Source organism: Pogoniulus pusillus, chromosome 17 (genome assembly GCF_015220805.1).
Source record: "Pogoniulus pusillus isolate bPogPus1 chromosome 17, bPogPus1.pri, whole genome shotgun sequence".
Classification (NCBI taxonomy): Eukaryota; Metazoa; Chordata; class Aves; order Piciformes; family Lybiidae; genus Pogoniulus; species Pogoniulus pusillus.
Genome location: NC_087280.1, coordinates 8,388,035 through 8,409,042, shown reverse-complemented (window position 1 = coordinate 8,409,042; position 21,008 = coordinate 8,388,035). Strand labels below are relative to the sequence as shown.

General features: G+C 40.4%; 1 protein-coding gene across 6 annotated transcripts in view; it reads left to right on the top strand.

The window, feature by feature from the left end:
• Positions 1-2,604: 2,604 nt before the first annotated feature.
• RNF111 (ring finger protein 111) overlaps positions 2,605-21,008 on the top strand; it is a 49,722-nt gene continuing 31,318 nt past the window's right edge. For 3 of the 6 annotated variants that reach the window (XM_064157507.1, XM_064157508.1, XM_064157505.1), the window contains exons 1-2: positions 2,605-2,862; positions 13,943-14,838. In XM_064157507.1, coding sequence (XP_064013577.1) covers positions 13,962-14,838 — 877 coding nt within the window. In that variant the 5' untranslated portion in view covers positions 2,605-2,862; positions 13,943-13,961. The remainder of the gene's footprint in view (positions 2,863-13,942; positions 14,839-21,008) is intronic. The other 3 variants (XM_064157511.1, XM_064157510.1, XM_064157509.1) reach the window with 1 other exon arrangement.

Sequence of the window (21,008 nt, the reverse complement as noted above, 5' to 3'; positions counted from 1 at the left end):
ACAGCATCCTCCTACCACAAGAAGATTTACAGTTCATTGCTTGTAATTGTAGATTTACTTAACACTTAGAAACATTTAAATACACGTTTGAGTATGATCTGTTTTAAGTCTACACAACTACGTATGATGTAACTGTCAAGGATGGGCTGTTTCATCTGGACTAGTGCCCTGGCTGCAACTGATTTTTTCAGCAGTATGGGTTGAGCATAGTCCTGTATATGGGCAGGGGATGTGCGAGTGTATGGTGTTGTCTCCACTCAGCTGTTATGTCACTCCATGACACATCCTTGAGAATGGGGATAGAGGAAAGGAGACCTGTGGGCTGAAATGGAAACAAATTTAATAGAATAATAATTTAAAGCCCCTAATATTTAATACTAACATAAGGTATGTGGGGTGACCTTAAATTCGTACAATGGTTTTGAGCTGTGCACTCCCAGTAGTGACTGCTAGATGCCTGGCTCGCTGGACAGCACATTTCCAGCAGAATCACGATGGTCACAGCAAACAGGAGAGCAGGCCTTGGCAGCATAATGATCATTGAGTAAAAAAAAGACCCTAGCAAACTTTCCAATTTATAGTGAGCGTGATGTTTATGGTATGGAATACTTCTGTTGGCCATCTTCGGTCAGGAGCCCTGGCTTTTGCTCCTCTTTTTTTAACACCTAACTCAAAACTGCTAAAGACCCTGATCACTCTGGAGCCCCTCATACACTGACTGGCCACAAACAAAAAGAAAGTTTCTCATCAACTTTGATCTTGCCAAATTGGTTCTGCAGCTTTCTCAGAAATGTACTTTTCCTGAATAGAAAATTGATATTGAGATTCCACGTCAACAAAACCAGAACAACTATTCATACTGTCCTGGACCCTGTCAGGCTTGCAGTTAACAACTCTTGAGTGAAGATATGCTTCTGAAATCATGTAGCTTGCATCTTGGCCATGTGCCCAGTGGGACTGCATTCCAGAAGCTGGTGTTTGTATCTGGAAAAAGCTGTGCCTAGCTTTTGGACATGAATGAGCAAACTGAAACAGCACTCCTACAATAGAACTATGTCCAGATATGAAGCCAAGCTGCTGAAGGTACCTCAAGATAAGGGTTTGCTTTGAGTTTTGTCTTTTTGCTAAAATTGTCAAGTACAATCTCCTACTTGTTAGTGTATCTTAGTATTTAACAAGATTTCTTTCCTCAAAGCCTTCTTCCTTGTTTGTGAAATAATTTCCATGTTGTATCATACACTTTTGCTTTACGGAAATTCCATTCAGAAACTCATACAAGTAATAGTCTCTAAATGCATTTTTTCCCAATGACCATTTCTTCTGTAATGATGCACAAAGGTTTGGCTTCTCTAAAACATGTGAGAACTCCTGTATACTGCTGACTGGTGATAGCAGTGCATCATGTCCGTCGCTACTGATCAGACTGCATGTTTGTGCTCTAAAATCCTGGATTTATGTATCTGTTGGTCACTAAGAGTATATAATACACTTCTAGTAAGTGTTTTAAGCTGAAATGAATGTTTATGATGTTAATGAATGTTTAGCATTTTTGAAAGACTATCTCTGGTAGAAAGATATCATGGCCTGGGTCAGACTGCAGCAGTCACAAAATAAAACAAGCTTCCTGATAATTTGTAGAATCAGAATATTTCAGGTTGAAAGAGACTTCTAAAGATCATCTAGTCTAACCGCTCTGCTGTCAGCAGGGCTATCTTGGACTAGATCAAGTTGCTCAGAGCCCCAGCCAACCTAACCTGGAATGGTTCCAGGGATGGAACATCTACCCCTTCTGAGCAACCTGGGCCAGGGTCTCATCAACCTCAGTTTAAATGGGAAACTTTATGAAGTTGTGATGTTTTCTGTGCTCGTAGGTATCACTGTACAGGAGGCACATACTTTGACTACAGAGGGTCCCTACAAATTTTGATTGACATCAGTAGTGCAGTGGTAAATAGGAGTGGGTAGGCTCCCACTCCTATTTAGGTGAGCACCTGTTGGTAAATCAGTAAATGCAAATTAAATTCCCTATTTTCAAAGCGAGTAAATGTGATTTTTCTGCATTTCCTAGCACCTGCACGTATTATTTGGCCTCACGAACGGCACTATCATATACCCTTACTGCTGTTCTCAGTGCACCAGGCTTGGCGCAGGGATCTAATAATGCAAGGGGCTGTGGCTTCCCAGGCAGCGCGGCAGGGAGGCCTGGTACCCCCACGAATCAATTCCCATGTCTTAGCTACAGCTGAGCAGCCGTCAGATATCCCTTTGCGAAAGAAAGAGCCATCTCTGGGTAACAACATAATGCTTTAATAGAAGACCTAGAAGAAGAAATGCAGCAAGAGCAGCAACGTCTCTGCCCCCGGGTGAGGCTGGATTAAGATAGTGGTGCTGCCTGCGCTGTTCCGCCCGCGTTGCCTTCCCTCGACTTGTGCTCACATCATGGTCCTCTGTAGGACGAGCAGGACCTGCGCTGCGCCACCGCTTCCGCCCAGCAGGGGGCGCGGGAGGAGGGGCGCGAGCCGGCGCGGCTGCGCTTTGCGGACTGCTGTAAAGCAGCACCGAGTGTCGCGCTGCGTCTGGGGAGGGAGCGGCGGCGGCGGGGGCTGCGCAACAACAAAACGTCGCCCGCCTCGCGGCGTGTCACCGGGGCCCCGGCAGCTGCGGCGAGGCCAGGGGACAGCGACGACGCAAGGGGCGGGCGGCGGGGCAGGGCGACGTCGCGGAGGAGGTAGTGGCCTCCCGGGCCGCACCAGGCAGCGGCGCGCCGACCCTGCGGTGCCCGCCGGGTTCGCTTCTTCCTCTCCGACCCTGAGCAGGGAGCCGGCAGCGCCCGCCTCTTCCCTCACGGCCTTGCGATCTCAGGTATGGAGGGAGAGGGTCGGCGGGGGGAGGGGTGTTGCACCGCTCCCGGCGGGTGAGGCCTGCAGGGGCCGGAGGGGAGCGGTGGGCTCCCCTCCTCTCTCCAGCCCCGCCTCTCGCCTTGCCCCGCAGCAGTCACCGGCAACGGCCAGCCGCGCGCGGCCGGGCGAGCCGCGTCCCCTGCGGAGCTGGCCGGAGGGGCGCGGGGGCAGGCGGGCAGGTGGGAACTTAACGCCGATTTTGATGTCTGTGCTTGTTGGTTGTTGTTGGGTTTTTTCCCTCGGCCCCTCGTTGACGCTCAAAGCAGAACCTTCACTGCGGGAAGCTGCAGCACTTTTGGGTCTTGTCTCCGTGAAAATTTGTCGTATGTTTTCACTTGAGGAAGTGAGGGGGGTTTTGGGTGCGGAATAGGGCTTGTTATAGCGTCATTTGTTTTGTTTGCGAAGTTGGTGTTCTGTTTCTTAACCCACCTCTAAATAATAATAATAATCCTTGTCAGATGTTTTTTTGCGCGATAAACAAGCAGCATTAATTCAGCAATGTGGGCCAGCACCTTCAGAGGTAGGCAGGTTTGCAACTCTTAGTAACTTTTATTGAAATGGACAGGTGTAAAGGGTCTGTGTTTTGCTGGTCTGGTGTTTGTTTTTTTTTTTAAGAGTTGTGTTTGGTGGTGAGGGCTGAACATACATTCATGGTAAGATCTTGCTGTAATAGCCCAACTGTATTTGATTTTAATGTCTTCCACATTTTTTTTGAGTAAACTGCATGATGTAGAGACCTAGATAGCATTCATCATGTAGTGGAATATCCATGTTATAAACCAATCAAGGAAAGCTAGGTTTTTGGGTAGTGAAACAAACCCTTACATTGCCTTTGCTGTAACAAGTAAAAAATGTTTTGATTTGATTAATTACATATACTTAGTAGAAACATTTTTAAGGAAAATGAATGTTTAAAGAGTTTGAATATTTTGTCACTCTTAAAAACAAACGTTGAAGCTTCTTATAGTTCACACCATTGTAGTCCTTACTGCCAAAGTATTTTTTCACCAATTTAAATGTTTTTGTTCATCTTTTTGTTGGATAGAAGGACTACCTGAGGCAAAAATAACCCCAAAACTCAAGGAACCTGTTAGCTGAGATTACCACCAATTCAGATTTGGTTTTGTGTAGATGCGTAAAGGTTGAAAGAGAAAGACGTGATCTTGGTTCATTTTCTAAAGTGAACATCTGGTCACCTGCTTCATGCTGTCATCCACAGTACAAGTCTATGACCTCTTGAATTCATGAAGTAGTAAAGGCTATGTGCACATTTTGCATTTAATTTACTTAAAAGTATATAAGTCATCAAGCTTCCTGTTTAAAGACTCTTGATGTCTTGTATATTTAGAAATATATTTGTTGATGAATAAAGTCCTGGCAGCTGTGGTTATGTCTAGTATTGAGAGCCAAGGGGTGAACAACAGCTCATAGCATTCATGCATATTTCACATGTCTTTTTAGAATCTGAGTGGGAACATTCCAACCTTCCAGAAATGTCTTTTATGAAGCACTGGCTTTTGTAAAAGTGTATTAAAAATGTAGCTTTAACACATCTGTGGCTAGCTGTTAAATTAATAATTTTGTAGACTTAACATAGCCAGATCAGTTGTAACAGTTGTGTCTTTCAATGGAGATGATCATGTTGCAATAGCACTTAGCTGACAGCAGTTACAGCCTTTTATCCCATCTTTCACTTCAGTTGTTTATATTTCTTCTGATAGTAAGGACGCTCTTTTGAGAAGATACAGGTGACAGTGGCATCCTCTCTAGCTGGTGAACTAAGGAGGCTTGAATGTTAGTCAGCTGAATAAATGGGGACAAAATTGCTGTGGGGGGATGGGACTGGGAACAGGATGATTTAATTTGTGTGTAAACAATGAGCAAAGTACAGAAAGATGGATTTGCCATAGGCAGATGTTGTATAAAGATTTCACAAACACACACCCCAGTTGTATTAAACTGTAACCTCCTTTAGGTCAATCCTGTCACCAAACCTGTAGTGCTTTAGCTGTTCACATGTAAGGGAGGCTGAGAAGAGATTTAGAAATGTGTATGTCAATTAACATTGTGTGTAACATGTATACAATATAGGGATAGGACAACTACTAGTTGTAGCCTCTCAAATTTTGTTGGTGTGACAGTGACAAGCAGCTTTCAAAGTCTACAGTGCTCTTTAAAGGAAACTGCAAAAGAGTTACATTGTTGAACTTCCTTCAGGCTTAACTTCAGTGTTTTTCTTCGTGGGCTGATGTCAGGCCTAAAGCCCATAATGGAGCAGAGGGGAAGCTAAAAAAGAAAAACCTTTCTTTTACCTAACTGAAATTTTGCTAACAAGAGTATTTTGCTATTTTATGTGTTTTTTATAGTTTATTCTATTCAGAAAAGTAGCTACTGTGAATTGAAGTGTTGTTGTCTTTAATTTATTGTTTACCAAATGAAATCTGAGAAGTCTGTTTCATGACTTTACTATCGAGTAACTTCTTTGTGTTTGTTATTTGGGCTTGGTTTTGGTGGGGTTTTTTGTCTGGTGGGGGGGGATGTCGTTTGTTTTTTTGTGAGTTTTGGGTATTTTTTTGTTGTTGCTTTTTATGTTTTGGGTTTTGGTTGGTTGGTTTGGGTTTTTTTGCTAGTAAGGTGTAGTCCTAATACTTGGCTGTTTTGTTATTTTTTTGGTCCACTACCACTTGACTTTGCTAGGTGACAAGTGGAGAAGTCTGCTGCACTGTTCTTCCCTCTTAAACTGGTAAATTTACTTAGTTTAGCATATGGAAAGTCCCCTACTTCTCACAGGTTTTATTAAGAGCAGAATAAAAGTGTCCTAATGGTTGCATTCTGAATTCTCATTTACAAGGTTCTTGTTACCAGTTCTGACAGTTTTAATCAAGAAATCATTGCAAAATGACACTGCACTAGGGACAGTTACACATACCTCAAAGGTCAATATTGCCGGGCGACCAAGAAAAAAAAATATTTTTTATATCAGTATAGCTCAGAGCTTCCCTAGCTGTCTTTGTAGACAGAATTCCTAGCTAAGGTCTTAAGCACTTATTACAAAAACATGTATTTTGTCATTCTCTTGTAAAGCTGCAGCTCTTTGTTCTCAAGATCATTGCTGTTGTATTTGTCTTGGAGTTCGCTAAAGCAAAAACATTCCTGATTATCAAATCATAATGCTCATGTCTTAAAACTATGATTTACATAGCGGTAATATAGCTGAGTGCAAGCCTAGGACAGAGCAAAGAAGTGTCTAGACTGAAGAATGATGTGATGGTTTGGGTGTTACCACATACACACTTTGGAAAATCACTCGGACGAGACTCAGCAGCTCTGGAAATTGAATGAAGCTTTGTATTTACAGCTTAGCACAATATACAAGCAGACATTTACAATATACACAGCTATATACAGAAATCTTTGAATCAACCAGGTTGGAAGAGACCTCTAAGATCATCCAGTCCAGCCTGTCACCCAGCCCTATCCACTCAGCTAGACCATGGCACTAAATGCCTCATTTAGTCTTTTCTTGAACACCTCCAGGGACGGTGCCTCCACCACCTCCCTGGACAACCTATTCCCATCGCAAATCACTCTCTGTTAAGAACTTCCTCCTAACATCCAGCCTGTACTTTCCCCGGCACAACCACAAGTTAAAAAAGTAATACAGAAGTGCAACAGCCCTCCCAGAAACCTGAGTCCCCAGGAGAGGCTCTCAGCCACCTTTCCACCTTCCTCCCACTCCTCTACCTTACCCTAGATCTTGCTTTATGTTTAAGGTAGCTTAGAGGGTTGGCCAAGGGGGTTAGGAAGCAGATGGATTAGTCACACAGACAGCAGGTTAGGTTAGAGAGAAAGGTGCAGTCCACAAAGCCCAGAGAGCAACTCTGTTATCTATATTTATGTTTGTGTTCTTACACATCTCAGCAGGCCTATGAGTGAAGTAGCCATCACCACTGTTTCCTTTTCACAGCCTGTAATCTAGTTCTTCTCACCAAAACACTAGCTTCAGACTAGCACAATCGAACCCTGTCTATTTCACTTAGAGTACTGCTGAGAACTATTCTGTCTAATCTAAAACAATATTTACACTAATGAGAATCACAAGTTCAGGTCACACTTCATTCTGGCTATCTCAGGTGTAGGTGATTCAAAAGCTCAGAAAACAGCAAACAGTTTCCCTCCTCACAGATGAGATGAGAACAGGAGAGAACCATGCTTGTCAAATCCCCTTGTTTGCATCCATTATACAAAGCCAAGCAGATTCCTTGCCCAGGTGGGCATGTGCATAATGCTTTGCTGATGCTTGATCAATGCTAACGTTTCTATGGGTGCCTTATGCTCTTGGACTGAATTATAGTGTATTGTGTGAGAACTAACTTGGTTATAGGACTCTGCAGAATTGCTCTTAGCAACTGATATAGATGAGGTGCTTCCAACTGCACATGCTCCATGTAGTCTCTGTAGTCCAGCTGGAGGCAGGCCATAGATCCATCTCTAGGGAAGAGCTCTTCTATTTGCAGCTGTCCCGTGCTTGATTCTTTTAGAAGATGCAAGAGACATTTTGAATTGTCTCTCCATAACCACACAGTGGTGGTAAGTCTCAGGGGTGAATAATAACATATCATAACACAGACATTCTGTAGCTATTGTATAAGCAGCTTGACAGTTCTGTTGCAAGGTAATTGCTTTACTGATCTGAATTGACTTATGCATTAGGAAAGAAACCTTGAAGGTCTCGGAGGAATTTTGCTGCAGATAAAATTATAGAGACTTTGCTGGTCCCTGGGGACGGATACTGTTGATTACAGTACTTTACAGGACAGTTACAGTGTTCTGACTTCTCTTTGAGATGACTTTGCAAAAATTAGACTAGTACTGTACCTGAAATGACATTGTTTCACTTCAAGTGTAGGTTTTTCAAGCCAGTAGTTGCTCCTATAATTGACTGCAAGGAGTAAGCCTGCCTTGTGTTGCTTTGGCTTGTGCAACTGTAGCACCCTTCTGCAAAGCACAGACAAACTCTTCTGTCTGGAGTGTCTTTGGGAGACTGTAGGCAAGAATCTGTCTCCAGAACATTATCATGCAGTTAATATCTAATACTGTGCCTGTTACTCTGAAATATTGTAGCCTTTCTGTAGGACAAAGGTAAATATTCTACTTGCAGAATTTCCAGGTAATTTTGTCATTCAGAAATTGGGTATGTCATCACTGTGGCTGCATTAAAGCAAACAAAGTAAATTGAGAGTGGTTTGTAATGGTATATCATACTACCCTGTGAATAAAGGCATGTTTGATGCTACAAAATATCAAAGCGAATGTGTTCTAGAGTACCTTCTGATTGTTACTGTTTTATAGAGAGGTGTAGATCTTTAACTATCAGTTGCTTTGTCTTCTGGCAGAGATTAGCAGACTGATACATAATATGCTAAAAATTAGTAGCAAAACCAAGCTTTTGCTTGTTTTACTTTTTGTTTCGAGCACTGTTTGTTTCACGAAGTGGTGAAAATAATGACTGAAAGTGAAGAACAGTGCAATAAAGTTTCAAAATCTAATTGCACATGGTTTGCTAATGCTGCAAGAGGTTGTCCCTTCTTGGTAGGAATGACACAAGTAGGGCATGGCTGCCTCTTTTAGTGTAACAGGTGTAGTTTTTTTAATGAACTGCCCCATCAGTTCTTATTTTTGTTGGAACAGGATGCAATAGCACAGAGATTAAATTTTCACGGGTTTGTGTTGGAGGTGCAACTTTTCACATGGCTCCCAAGTCTTCTGTTAACTTCCTTGTGCCAGGGCCATGCATGAATCAATCATGTCTGTCTTTGCCCTTGAGAAATGGAAGTAGTAGTACTTAATGTTACCTCACTTTTGCTGAAGATCTTGTATGAATTTTATAAGCTTTTTCAGTGTTTTGTTTCTTGATGTCATTTATCCAAGTCTTGCCAAAATAGTAGAAGTACAGCTTTTTAAGGAGAAGAAAGGAATGGCTGTTGGTGTTCCAAATACAGCTTCTGCAATACTTTGATTCACTGGTCCATTCTTTGAGCTCGTGATAGCCATGTTTGTCAAAAATGCAGTACTGTGGTAGGAACAGTATACGCAATGTAAGGTTTCTTTGTGCATGCCAGACCACAACAGTGAGGTTTTCTCATTAAGATAACAGCACAAGTATTAGCTTGCCACAGCAAAATAGTGTTAAAAGTAAAATCTGATAAAGGCCACATATTAGGGAAGGGAATTAATTATGAAAGTTAATTGTGAGTTCAATGAATATATGCAAAGAAAGTAAGACCTTGGGCTGAATAAAGGAACTACCAATGTGACTTGTAGAAACTTCCTTTCTCATACGAGCTTAAATACTCTCTTTCCTGATAGCATTCTATATATGTACACTTGAGTTGGATACATAAATGATCTAAGGCAGCACAAAACTATTGTGGATTTGCTGTGTTCTTTCTGAGATGATGACAGTGTATTTTGCAAGCTTTTGGTAGTGTTATAGAGTTATCCTATTGGGAAGGAATTTCTGTCTGCGTTGACCTCTAAGCTTGACCTGACTGGATATGTGGGTTGTCTGCAAGTGCATTTAGGGTCTGAGTGGTAGGGAGTTCATCAGACAAGGGGAAATAGTACTGTGTTTGTAATTGGCAGAAATAGAAGATAGGGAAAATGAGGAAATAAGCTATTAACTGTTTTATAAATGAAGCTTTTTCTTTGTTCACTGATTTTCATCAAGTTGGCTATAAGTCCAGATATTTGCTAAATAAACTGACTGGATGCAGGTGTGTATATCACAGAAACAGGATAGAGACCACTAATTTGGGATAATACAAGTGTATACTTAAGCTATATGTTTTCTGTGAAGTGACTGGCTAATAATGTGTGAAAGTACTCTATACTTACTGTAGCTAAAGCTGGAGAGAATTGATCAAGGTGCTTTTTGATACCTAGAAAAAAATCTGTTTCTTCACGGTGAAGGGAGTTGACTGTATTTTATAATGCAACTAAAAATACATTTTCAGAGTCATGATATATTAGATAATCAACCAAGTTTATGCACAAAACAAGTAATGAACCGTTCCACTGTTTTATAGTGCTTTATTGCTATAATTTTCAGTTGCTAGTAATGAAATAAATTCTTAATGACAAAATACTTCGTTCCATCTTAAAATTTAAATGTGTTCTGCTTTTGTATGTGATCATAAGGGTCTCAAACTTTGAGCTTTTTTTTTTGGCTTGGCAATTTCAAGGGACTTCTCTAGTTTGCATGAGTTTTCTTGCGCTGCTGTATGGTTTGGCATTGCTAATATTGAAGGTCTTTGTTTTCTGGCATTAATGACTAGAAGTCATGTACACAGTCATACATTTTAGAAGGGAACTTAGAATCTATTTATAGTTTTGAGATACTTAACAGCTCTTCATTGAGTTGTTGCTTAAAATGGCTTACTCTTACTACATATTTTTACTTCTTCAAAGTCCTGATTCTGTAAGTTAACAGGCAAATACTTTGATTAGGAGGGAGGATCACTAATATTGATTGAGCTTATTTGCTCCATCTTGTTACTCTTTAAAAAAGATTCTAAAGACTGCTTTTTAATTAGAGGGAGATTTTATGGAATATTCTAAACATGTAACAGCAGATTATCTCATTGTAATGAGATAATTATTTGCATGATATTTTTGCAGTGCCTCTTAAATTTTGTCTTGTGTAAAAAGCATTTGAACTATATGTAATGCAGATGTTTCTTAATGCCTAACTACTGAATATTACTTGATGGGAATCTAGTTAAATGCTAAGGTCTTCGTTGTCTCTTTTGGTCAGATCTTTTGTTCAAAGGTTTGTAATTGCATTTTTAAATAGTGAAGGAATTAATTATTTGTCATTGTTGATTGCTGCTTTACTTCAAAAATATGCTTGTGCTTAAGCTGTCTTGTAATTTGTAATTGGAAGCCATCAGCTCTCCTGTGAATAATCAGTTCTTCAGGTTCTCTGTTGGTTAACAAAAATCAAGAGGTCTTGTTTACTTGGTTGAGTTACTGCAGACATTTCCATGGTTTTAAGAATGCGAATCTACAAAATGGATGAATCTGAGCTAGCTATTATATCTAGGCTGTTTGTCAGAATGAGACTAGGCTAGTATATAGCATTTTCACTGTGTAGTGGTTTATTTTTATTTGTCATTTTGCAGTAATTTGAGAATTCTCAAAGTATAAACTTCTTTTGCATGTGTTTTTTTGTTGGTGTGTTTTTTTGCTGTAGCTTAAGTAGTTCTATCTATATCTCAGCACACTGGTTTTGTACTAAGGTAAATAGAGCTTATACAAAGATAATCACATTCAGAATGCAAAACTTAACATACTGATGGAGAATTCCAAACTGGAGTTGGAAAAGTAAGAGCAGAAGAGGGTAGGGACATGGGCACGTGGGGCACTCCAGCGATTAGAACTGAGACTTTTGTTGATTATGCTTACACAGTGAGAAACATTTGGATTTTATTTTTTAAGAAAGCTTCAGAATTCAATAAAATTATGTTTGATTTATATGTTGTTAAAATGACATTGTTGGTTATAGGCTGAACATGTAATATATGATAATAAGTTATGACTATCTTTGAAGACTCTAAGATTTGAACAAATGAATCCCTCTCCCCCCAACCATAATATTTTGTAGATTTTCTTAAAAAAACTTGGTATGAAATACAGGATTATTGTGGGAGAGGCTGACTTGCTTTTGGACCACGGGAAAAAAGTACTAGACTTTAGTGTTGCGCTTCTTAAAAACAGTGATGCATAAGTAACAGACCAAAATACTGCCTTTAAAGGTGACCTTGAAAGAATGAAAAGAACCCTCTGATTATTCTCTGTGTGCTTAGATCAAGTTTGAATTACCCTTTCCATCCATCTTAGAAATGTTGTAAAATGGAAGTTTCAGTCTTATGCATGCACCGTATTTCTTTGGAAAGATTATCGGGACAAGTATGTGCATAGGGAGGAATATATGAGACCTGGTATTTTCCTTAGGAGCTGTCAGGAGTGGAGAAGGGTAGATACCAGAATTCCACAGCTTTAACAGACATTTCTTAGTTTATTTTGTACACTACTTACTTTGTTAATGTTTATTCCTAGGTGTTTTTTTTCCTCCAATTTCACAAATGATTTTTTTCCAGTCCTGGAGAGGAGTGTGTGTGTGTGTATGAATATAGTTAGTGTAGGTACTATATAGTTAATGCATTCTACTAAAACTTGCTGCAGTAAATACATGTGTAGCCCAGGATGTATCCGTTTTCTGTTTAATACTCAGAAATAAATTTCTCCTGTGAATTATGCTTTGATGAAGTAGAAGTAAAAACCTTGTCTGTTTGTGCATACAGGGAAGAGGAGGTTTAGTCCAACTTGCATGCAGTTATCTTTTGACTTACTGATGTGAAACATGCTTCTCTGCTGTAATTCCAGTAGAGAACAGCAACACTTTCTCAGCTGTCAGAGGGTATACCATTCTGAAGATTATGGACCTGACTGGGCAATACCACTTAAACTACTGTAGATCTTCCCTTTGCTACTTGAGACTTTTTGTGTGTGTGTGTGATTTTTATGCGTTAGGAGCATTATTTCCATGTAAAGTGAAATAGTTGTCCATAGTTTTCTTATGCAGCATTTTGACAGCTCAGGATAACCTACTACAAGCAAGGTATAGCTATTTGTGTGCCAGTGTGCTGAATTACAGTGGTGTCTGATGTGATTGGGAGATCTATTTTCCAGATTGGCTAGCGCTGCATTCTGGTTCAGTGTGTTGAAACATTTCTTCTAGAAGAGCATAGGATATGTTTGGTCAAGCAACTGAAGAGGGAAGGAGTAAAAGGGGGGGAGCACTTAACTGCCTAAGTAGTATAAATTTCAAGTGTACATTACAGCTTTATTCATCTGAAACACAAAAAAATTGATATTAGTTATAGCAGAGAGTGATTTAGTGGTTATCACAGTAGGACCTCAGTTATTTTGTCACTTCCTTTTGTGATTTTAAACAGAAGACAGAGATACCAGATGAAGCAGATGGAAGGTGAATGTATTACTGAGTTTACTGTTGCCTGTCTGTCTTAAAAGTCTTCCACTGCTACAAAAGCTTTCATTTGAAATTATTTTTGAGGCTAATGTTGCATTGTTGTATGCTGACAGCCTAATATCTTGGTAGGGAGTGGAACCTCTCTGGTACCAGCTGTTAAGGGAATATGTGACATACACAATTTCTGTTGCTGGATAGTCAAGTACATGGACTGAAAATCACTTTGTGCATTACTTTCTTTTATGAACGTATGGAGACTTTTTGAAATAACTCTAGATAATAAATGGATTCCTATCATTTTACCCCAAAATAGTAACAGTCAAACCACAAAATAGGACTGAAAGGGACCTCTGGAGATATCTAGTCCAACCTCCCTGCTAAGGCAGGTTTTCCTAGTTCAGATTACACAGGAGGGTTTTAAAGGTCTCCAGAGAAGGAGTCTCCACAACCTTCCTAAGCAGTAGCTTTGTTCCTTTTCATGTCAGAATAGGACCATGATTTCTAAGTAATTTATTTTTATAGCTCAGTTGTCAGTGTACTGTAGTGTGTATTGTGTTCAAGATATTTTCTATCCATATATGCAGTCGCTGGGGAAGATGCGGGCTTTATTTCAGGATGCAGTTCAGTTGATGGCTTTTGGAACTGTTTTACTGAAACTTAGGTAACTGTAAGCAGCAGCCTATTAAACACTCATGTTGAAGCATTGGTAAAATACACATTGCCCTTAAATTTTGCAGATAACAGACATCAGGATTTACTCTGTAAGTGATAATGTTTTCATCAACTGTAGGAGCTTCCCTTCAATGCAAGTTATAAGAGTTCTGTCTTAATTCTAAATAATGCCGTTAAGCAATGTTCTTACTATTTTGAAACAGTTGTATTTCAGTTGCTGCATTTCCCACTGGGAGATTAGTCTTAGCAGCAAATGGCTTTTCTCCTATTTTGTTCTTGCCTCTTTTTCTTGATGCACATCTATTTTTATTTTCAGGCCTTTCCTAGAAGTTTCCATGTCTAAATGGACTCCTGAATGTAATATAGTTTATACTCTAAAAGCGGATATGAAGAGTGAAGTTTCTTCTGATGCACCAAAGAGACAGGAAAGCCTGAAGGGTATCCTCTTGAACCCTGAGCCTATTGGGGCAGCCAAAAGCTTCACTGAAGAAGTTGAGATGATTGCCAGTAAAGTAGGAAATGAGTTCTCTCACTTATGTGGTGATTCTCAAAAACAGAAGGACATGAATGGCAACCATACAGACCAAGACAAAAGTATTGTGGTGCGAAAAAAACGCAAGAGCCAGCAGGCTGGTCCTTCATGTACCCAGAATTGTCCTGATAAAGAAAACCAGGGAATTTTAGGATTAAGACAGCATCTAGAAACACAGAGTGAAGACAATGATTCTTCTTTTAGTGACTGTATCTCTTCACCTTCATCTAGCCTACATTTTGGAGACTCTGATACAGTAACATCTGATGAAGAAAAGGATGCTTCTGTAAGACACCCTCAGGCAGTGCTGAATACTACAAGTAGAACTCACAGCGCAAGGTCACAAAAGTGGCCTCGGACTGAGACAGACTCTGTACCTGGGTTATTAATGAAAAGACCTTGTTTTCACAACAATTCTTTAAGAAGACTTCCATATAGAAAAAGATTTGTGAAAACAAGTTCATCACAGCGGACACAGAACCAAAAGGAACGAATTTTAATGCAGAGGAAAAAGCGGGAAGTGTTAGCTCGAAGAAAGTATGCTTTACTACCCAGCTCCAGCAGTTCCAGTGAGAATGATCTCAGTAGTGAATCTTCTTCCAGTTCATCCACTGAAGGGGAGGAAGACTTATTTGTGTCACCTGGTGAAAACCATCAGAACAGTACAGCTGTTCCTTCAGGTAAAACTGAATTCCTGAGGTACTTTCTATGAATGAGCTTTCATCATGTACAATATGTGTTTTGAAGCAGTTGTGGTTTTCTGGCAAGTTATACTACAGATAGACTTACGGCAAGTAATGTGAACGTTACACCATAAATTCTTGATGAGAAAAGTATATTCATAGCTTCCAGTAATATTACAACAAATCTAGTATCTAGCATTGATGTAAAAAAATCTGATTTACTCAGCCTGATTAATTGCTTGCTGTGGAGTTGCTCCGAAGTTTGGGGGTTTTTTCTTATTTAGCTGTTGAATGTGTGAATTTTAGCTAATATAGCTTTGTTAACTGATCATGGCAATAACAGTTCAGATTCCAAAATGTAGAAGTATCTGCTAATACCTAATTAACTGTGCTTGGCAACTTAAACATATAAGAAGGAAAAAAATATTTGGTCATTTTGATGACAACTCAAAATAGGATTCAGTTCAAGATAGAAATAATAGGAGAAAACTCTAAGGCCTGAAGTTGTGTAAAGTGTTGTGTGTACACCAGATAATTTACCTAGATAAATTCAAAGCAGTGTTCTTGCAGTTGTTTTACATAAATGTTTCTCTAGCATGCCTTGACACCGTGCTTAAGGGCGTATTTGTGGGGACAGGAAATGTGTTGATTTTTTGTTTCAGGCTAAAAAAAAGTTACATTTGACACACATTTAAGTATATTGAAGATTTGTGTAAGAGAGTGTAGGAGCATTAACAAATCTTTCTCCATGGAGGCCACCATGCCATGGTGAAACTAACTGGTATATGGATGAGAAAACGCAGGTTGTGGTTTCTTAGGCTACCATATATTTCTAACTCTAAGTGCACTTAAAATAGATATTTCAGGGTTTTGTTGTTAACTGTTAAAACCTGCTGCCTTTTTTAACACAAATTCAATTAATACCGCTTAGGTACTTCTGTTTCCCTTGAAGTATTGAACAAGTATTTCTGTAGTGAGGCTTTACATAGGCATTAAAAATGGCTGACTTCCATGTTTGAAAATATTAATTTATGAAGCTGTTTATTCTCATGTCATGAATGAAAAATCGATTAGCACTGCACCAGTTAATTTTAGATTAGAATACTGACATCAGCTGTAACTGAAATAGGATATGCTTTAAAGAATTTGTGTTATAGTGGCTATACCCCCAGGCTGGCACTTGCAGTGAACTGAGAAGTAATTCTGCCTTGCAGTATGTGAATACTTTTTCCAGTGGGAATATCTATTGATGGGAAAATTTTGAGCACTATATTTACATTGTAGATGAAATAGGAAATGAATGCACCTCTGTCCTATTTTTAGTAAGATAAAAGTCTGATTAACACTTGCAGTAGATTTCTGCTGTTCTGTAAGACATTTCTAGTTATTGAATTAACTGGGACAGAAATAGGCCAGATGGAAAAATAGCTATGGAATTTCTCTGTGTAGTAAGCAAGCATGATGATGTTTCTATATGAGGAAAGGATTGTATTGCTAGTAATGCTACTCTGGCTTGTAGTGTTAGAGAAGATTTCTTTTTTTTACTCTAGATTGGCACATGAAAGTTACATATGCATCTGCTGAAATGACAGAATATTCTGAAGGACAAAGAACTGCTAGAAGTGAGGCCTGCAGCATATGTATAAAAGTACTAGAGGATAAACTTATGAGAAGAATAGTAATAATGATCAGAAAATACAATTTTAAAAGATATATAAGCAGGCATCAAGGTGATGCGATTCATCTTGCAGATAGCTTATTAGCAAATTGAATTAAAGATATATCACAAAATATTTCTTTGCTTTGGTTGTTCCTGTTGTGATTTAACTCCAGCAGTAACTAAGCACTGCACAGCTGCTCTCTCGCTCCCCTCAGTGGGATGAGGAAGGGAATCAAAAGAGTAAAAGTAAGAAATCTCAGCTGAGATAAAGACAACTTGGTCAGTAAAGCAAAAGCCACACATGCAAGACAAGCAAAGCAAAACAAGGACTTCGTTCTTATCTTCCCATTGGCAGGCAGCTGTTCAGCCATCCTCAAGAAAGCAGGGCTCCATCATGTGTAAGAGTTACTTGGGAAGACAAAAAACATTTCTCCAAACATCCTCTGCTACCTCCTCCTTGCATGTTTTTATTCTGCATATGGTATGGAATATCCCTCTGGTCAGTTGTCCCAGCTGTGTCCCCTCCCAACTTGTGCATCCTCAGCCTACTTGCTGTGAAGTAAAAAGATGTAAAAGCTGTGTAGTCACTGCTTAGCAATAATAAAATATCCCTGTGTTATCAGCATTATTTTCAGTATAAATCTAAAACACAGCCCCATACTAGCTACTCTGAAGAAACTGCCCCAGTTGAAACCAGCACAGATGTTTATCTAAAGACATGGTGCATTTAAAGAACTACTGAATTTAATTAGCACATACTCTATATTTAGTTCTGATTATTGCAAGAAAGTAACAGATCTTTATAAGCAAGTTTAGTAGGTCAGTTCTTGTAGTTAAAATTTAATTGGCTTTTTTAGATTTTTGTTAGTTTCTTTGGGTTTGTGTTTATTTTTAAACAAAAATTTTACAAAACCTTTAATAAACCCCAAAAATCAACCAACAAAACCCCCAAATCCAAACATTATAATAGGGGCCTTCCCCCTTTACCTTTTCTGTCAGGGCTTCAGCTGTTCTTCTGGTCGAACTTTGTGCTTTGGGAATGGAAGAATATAAAACAAGTACAAAATCCTGACACCTGGAAACAAATTACATTGTTTTGCCAACTGTTTGCCATAAAAGGTCATTACCTTCATTAAATTTAGGGAACCAGGTGAAGCTTATTCAGGAGACAGGAGAGTTGGGGGCCCAAGGACAAAGTAAAAACAACTGTGTGTGGTGTAATGATAAAACAGTTGACAGTGGAAGTACTTTCAGAGGTGTGTATTCTAATCTGAATGTTATCAGTTGGCTTTAATTAAAATACAGGGCTTACAGTTAAAATGACTGCAAGCAGCACCTTTTTTTGCTGTGAAATGCAAAGTTTAATTCAGTGTTTTGTTTAGGTAGCTCAGAAACTTTGCTCTAACCCTTGGACAACCTGACACATCTCTATGTGGATGACCTATGTGTCAGGCTCTAAGATGTTACTTTATATTTTTGAGCAGCTAGTGCTAGACAGACCATGCTGCTTAACCTTAGAACGCAATGATGAGAAGCTGCTCCAGTTGTTGTTCAAAACCACTTAGAATGATAAGACTGAATTTATTCACTACTTCTGATTCCTCTAATACATTTGTTGTCTGTAACAAAAAAGTTGAATATAGACAACAAATGTTTTAAAATCCAGAGGCTAGTGAAAATATTAAACATGAACCTGTTAAAATAACCTGAAGTTGTCTAAGATAGCATGTATTAAGTGGAAATGAACTGCCTGTGGTAGAGTTGATTATTTTTCAGTTACTTAATCCTTTCTAGAACTACATATATACTCTTTTTCCAACAGTAACCAGTGCTGCTTGTGATTCAGAGCTTTTGTCTTTGTGAAGTTAGTGGACAAGGAATAGAATCATAGAATGGTTTAGGTTGGAAGCAACCTCAGAGATCATCCAGTTCCAAACCCCTGCCATGGGCAGGGACACCACCCACTAGAATAGGTTGCTCAAGGCCTCATCCAGCCTGTCCTTGAACACCTCCAGGGAGGGAGCATCCACAGCCTTCCTGGGCAACGTGTTCTAGTGTCTCATCACTCTCACTGTAAAGAGTTTCTTCCTAAATCTTTAAATCTCCCCTCTTCCAGTTTAAACCCATTACCTCTCATCCTCTCATTACAAGACCTTGTAAATAGTCCCATAGTCCCTCCCCAGCCTTCCTGTAGACCGCCTTCAGATACTAGAAGGCTACTATAAGGTCTCCTTGAAGCCTTCTCCAGGCTGAAAAACCTGGACTCTTGTAGCCTGTCTTCATAGCAGAGCTTCTCCAGCCCTCTGATTATCTTCATAGCCCTTCTCTGGACTCGTCCAACAGTTCAATGTCCTTCTGGTGTTGAGGGCTCCAGAACAGTACACAGTACTCCAGGTGGGGTCTGATGAGAGCAGAGTAAAGGGGGAGAATCCCCCCCCCCCCCTTACCCTTCTGACCGTGGTCCTCTTGATGCAGCCTGGGACAGAGCTGACTGTCTGGGCTGTGCATGCACATTGTCAGCTCATGTTGAGTTTTTCATCAACCCAGACCCCCAGGTCCTTGTTCTCAGGGCTGCTCTCCAGCCATTCACCACCCAGCCTAGATTTGTGCTTGGGATTGTACCAACCCAGATGCAGAGCCTTACACTTGGCCTTACTGAATGTCAAGAGGTTGGCCTGGGCCCACCTCTCCAGCAAGTCCAGGTCCCTCTGGATGGCATCCCTGCCCTCTAGCAAGTTGACTGTGCCACGCAGCTTGATGTCACCTGTGAACTTTCTGAGGGTGCATTCAATACAGATTCCTCTGTCTATGTCACTAACAAAGATGTTAAACAGCACTGGTGCCAGCAGTGACCCCTGAGGAATGTCACTTGTCACTGCTTTCCAGGGGGACATTGTACTGTTGATCACTGCTCTCCCTCTGTGACCATCCAGGCAATTTCTTACCCAGCAAGTGGTCCCCCCATCAATTCTGTGTTTTTCCACCTTGGTGACCAGGATGTCATGTGGAATGGAGTCAAATACCTTATTCAGGTCCAGGTAGATGATGCCAGTTGCCCTTCCCTTGTCCACTGTTGCTATGACTTCCTCATAAAAAGCCACCAAGTTTGTCAGACATGATTGCCCTTGGTGAAGCCATTGCTGGTTACCACCAGTCACCTCTGCTTTGTTCTCCATTTGCCTCAGCAGAGCCTTCAGGAAGATGCGCTCAATGATCTTGCCAGTCACAGAAGTGAGACTGACTGGTCTGTAGTTCCCAGGGTCATCCTTTTTTCCCTTTTTGAAGATGGGTGTTACATTTGCCCTTTTCCAGTCAGCAGGAACTTCACCAGTCTGCCATGACCTTTCAAATATGATGAACAGTGGTTTAGCAACTTCATCTGCCAGCTCATTCAGGGCCTGTGGGTGGATCTCATCAGGCCCTAAGGATTTGTGTATGTTCAGATTCTTTAGGTGCTCACAAACTTGATCCTCAGTTATAGTGAGCAGATCTTTCTTCTCTTGGTCTTTAATTTTGCCCTCTGGGAGTTGGACATTGTGTTTGGAGCCCTTGCTGTTAAAGACTGAGGCAAAAAAGTCATTGAGCCATAATCTTTGTCACTGTTCTCCATTTCCTTACATTCTCCCTGGTCTTCCTTTTCTCACTAATATAACTGAATAAGGTCTTCTTGTTCCCCTTAATGTCCCTAGCCAGATTTAATTCTAGCTGTGCTTTTTAGCTTTCCTAACCTGAGCTCTGGCTGCACAAACAGTTTCTTTGTATTTGTCCCAGGTTACCTGTCCTTGCTTCTGCTTTCTGTAATTTTCTTCTTACATCTGTGTCCAGAAGCTCTTTATTCATCCATGCAGGCCTCCTGGTGTTCTTACCTGCTTCCCTCTTTTTTGGGATGCATTGCTCCTGGGCCTGGAGGAGGTGATCCTTGAACATTGACCAGCTTTCCTGAGCCACTCTTCCTTCCAGAGGTTTCTTTCCCATGGCACCCTGCCAGGGAGGTGCTTGAAGAGGTTGAAGTCTGCTTCTCTGAAATCCAGAACAGTGAGTTTGCTATGCACCCTCCTTGATGTCTTGAGGATCTTAAACTCTACCATTTCATGGTCACTGCAGCCAAGGCAACCCTTCAGCTTCACTTTGCTCATCAGCCCCTCCTTGTTGGTGAGGACTAGGTCCATCACAGCACCTTTTATTATGGGTTCCTCTACCACTTGGAGGGGAAAGTTGTTGTCAGTGCATTCCAGGAACCTCTTAGGTTGCTGGTGCTCTGCTGTGTTGTTCTACCAGCAGATGTCAGGATAGTTGAAGTTCCCCATGAGGACCAGGGCCTGTGAACATGAAGCTTCTCCTATTTCTTTGTAGAGGGCCTCATCTGCTTTGCCTTCCTGATCAGAAGGTCTGTAGCAGACTCCTACTATGATGTCACCTTCCCTTTACCCATAAGCTCTCTGCTTTTGCATTGCACATCCTCAGGTGGAGCATCCTCGGAGTTATCACCGATGTAGAGGACAACACC